The sequence below is a fragment of the Montipora foliosa genome, chromosome 5 (assembly GCF_036669935.1).
Source record: "Montipora foliosa isolate CH-2021 chromosome 5, ASM3666993v2, whole genome shotgun sequence".
Classification (NCBI taxonomy): Eukaryota; Metazoa; Cnidaria; class Anthozoa; order Scleractinia; family Acroporidae; genus Montipora; species Montipora foliosa.
Genome location: NC_090873.1, coordinates 8,767,525 through 8,770,024, shown reverse-complemented (window position 1 = coordinate 8,770,024; position 2,500 = coordinate 8,767,525). Strand labels below are relative to the sequence as shown.

Here is a 2,500-nt window from a genome sequence, read left to right as displayed (position 1 = left end):
CTCCTTCTTCTTCTTCTTCTTCTTCTTCTTCTTCTTCTTCTTCTTCTTCTTCTTCTTCTTCTTCTTCTCTGACACACGAGAAGCCTGGTAATCTCTATCTTTTCTTGTTACCTGAGCGACTGGGTTGCAAAAAGTCCTATGCAGCGTTTTTACTCACGTGACCAGCAACCATATTGGATTACTGAAACAAAAGAAAGTATTTGCATAAAAAGAGAGTTCAATTCCCAAGGATTAGTTTGATACACCATCATGGCTGCCATTCCTTTGTTTTGGAACATCAAAATGGCCGCCGTGACGTCATATGAAAATACTCTATTTTGCGATCACCTCGGTGCTTCGAAGGTTATTTTACTCTGTTGTTATCATGGCGACGCGATTCACTTTCACACCAACGGACCAATGATGTGTGTCTTCGAAATAACCACGCAGTATGAAAGAGAACTAATAATATTTTAAATAATTTCCATCGGAATAGGGCCAATTACAGGGAGTCGCTCCAGCACCTCATTCCCTCAATAACACGGACTTTTGTTTAAAAGTGCTTCCTTGGTTTCCTGTTGCAACATGCAGCATCTTTGTTCCAGAACAAAGGCTCTTCGTGTCAGAACAATAGAGAAACCACGACTCGTCACAATTTTTCAAGAGGGCATCGCATAGGAAATTTGAAAGCCAAAACAAGCGTTTTTTAATTCATTTTGTCGGATACAAACGCTTTCATTGGAAAACGTTTGAACAATTTAAATTGTTAACCTCATTTTCTGTGGTTTTAAGTTATTTTGTTGTTTTAGTGGAGGTTCCCTTTCAAGCACTCCCAAAAACCGAACAGTTCTTGAGGTTCATAGACGGTGCTAGAAATCGAGCACTCGCTATCAATCTGATTTGGCACCCGATATCTGGAAACTTAAAGCATATAACTTTTTTCCTTTTTCAATTAACCATTGCAAATTTATTATTACCCGTTGATCAGCCTTTGGCTCGAAAACCTCATCAGTCCGAGTGTAATCGATCTCATAAAAGTGCAGAGCTACCTTTTAAAAATAGCTAAAAGTTATACAAACGAGAATTTTGTAAAGATATCGTTTTACTAGGCTAGGGATGTTACGTGGTTTGCTTTGTCTTCGACGCAAGAATATTAATATTGTTTCAACTCAGTTGTCCGAATTGAATTAGGCCCTAAAACTGTGTCAAAATATCAAAACACTGAGATAGCGAACTTATATAAATAACCCCTGAGGCAAATCTGCATGGAGGACGAAAAAGTACTGCTTTTTTCAGCAGAGGAGGTTACCTTGTTCAAATAAACTGAAATTTCAAGGAGTTCTTCAGAATAATGGGCAACCTCACAAAATGCGACAATGATACGTGAGTCCTTCAGTGTGTTCTTTCATTAGTAAAATTATTTTACTCGAGTTGTATAGACCATCGAAAATTCAATTAGACAGTGTCAAGGGAATATCGATTAAATCTGCGAAAAGTACTTTCTAGAAAAATATAAAACAAGTGCGTACTTATTTTATCAAAAATTTTCTAGAAACAAATAAATGGTTTCTAAACGGAGTCTTTGTAGTTAACGCTAAGTTAAAAAGACAAAGAACTCGGTAAACTGAAAAACAAAGACAAAGGGATCGATATTGCATCCGTCTGGCTAATTGCCGCTTTGAATGAATTAGTCCTTCAAATCGGTAACAGAAAATTTTGTCTTTCATGAATACCAAACTGAGAGAAGTCTCCAGAAGATTACTGTAGAATAACAAAAAAACGGAAATCTTTTAGTTATCGGTCTTTGTTGATCGAAAAAACACCTTTTGTCTTCGAAACGCGCACGACGTTATCTCGCGTGATCCCGAAATGTTTTCGCGTGCGGCGTGTATTCCGGAGACTGGCACCGAAACAACAAGTACTGTGGTTAAATCGAGTTAAAGGTTAAAACGTTTATCGTGAGCTGTACTGTGGTGCGGATTTACAGCTTGAAAAGCCGTCGAAAAGGATTAAAACTTCCAATATTTCGAGGATCCATGTGGGTAAATCAAACTAGTGAACCGTTTTGGTGAAATCTGACCGTCAAAAGGCGTTTGCTTTTACAACAAACTCAGACGGTACGGCTTGCTCGACAATCGGGCTTTTCTCATACTGAAGCTTTATTTGGGATATCTGCTCTGCCGCTTTTCTATGGTTCTCAAGCCACTAAAGATCATGAATGATGGAGAAATTGTCAAAGAAGGACATCTCAAGAGGCTTAAGGTAAAATAGTTGTAAAATCTGCCACAAAAGGCCGGTTGTATTCTTTCGTTGAATCCGTCGCTAATGTAAATTGCTTCGACAAGTAAGCTTAATATTGCCCTCTAGTAAAGTTAATATTAATATTTTTGCTCACATCTAAACCGCTTCGATCAGCTTTAAGATTATTTACAAATTTTCTGTTTTCCAATCTTATTTTTTTTTCTCTCAAAGAATTTTTCACGCCGTATTGAACTTGTTTAAAATAATTAAGCTTACGTAC

General features: G+C 37.4%; 1 protein-coding gene across 1 annotated transcript in view; it reads left to right on the top strand.

Annotated features, from left to right (window-relative positions):
• The first annotated feature begins 1,781 nt into the window (after positions 1 to 1,781).
• The window catches only part of LOC138003564 (insulin receptor substrate 2-B-like), a 23,724-nt gene continuing 23,005 nt past the window's right edge, over positions 1,782 to 2,500 (top strand). The window contains exon 1 of the mRNA XM_068849682.1: positions 1,782 to 2,241. Within this exon, the coding sequence (XP_068705783.1) occupies positions 2,170 to 2,241 (72 nt within the window). The 5' untranslated portion in view covers positions 1,782 to 2,169. The remainder of the gene's footprint in view (positions 2,242 to 2,500) is intronic.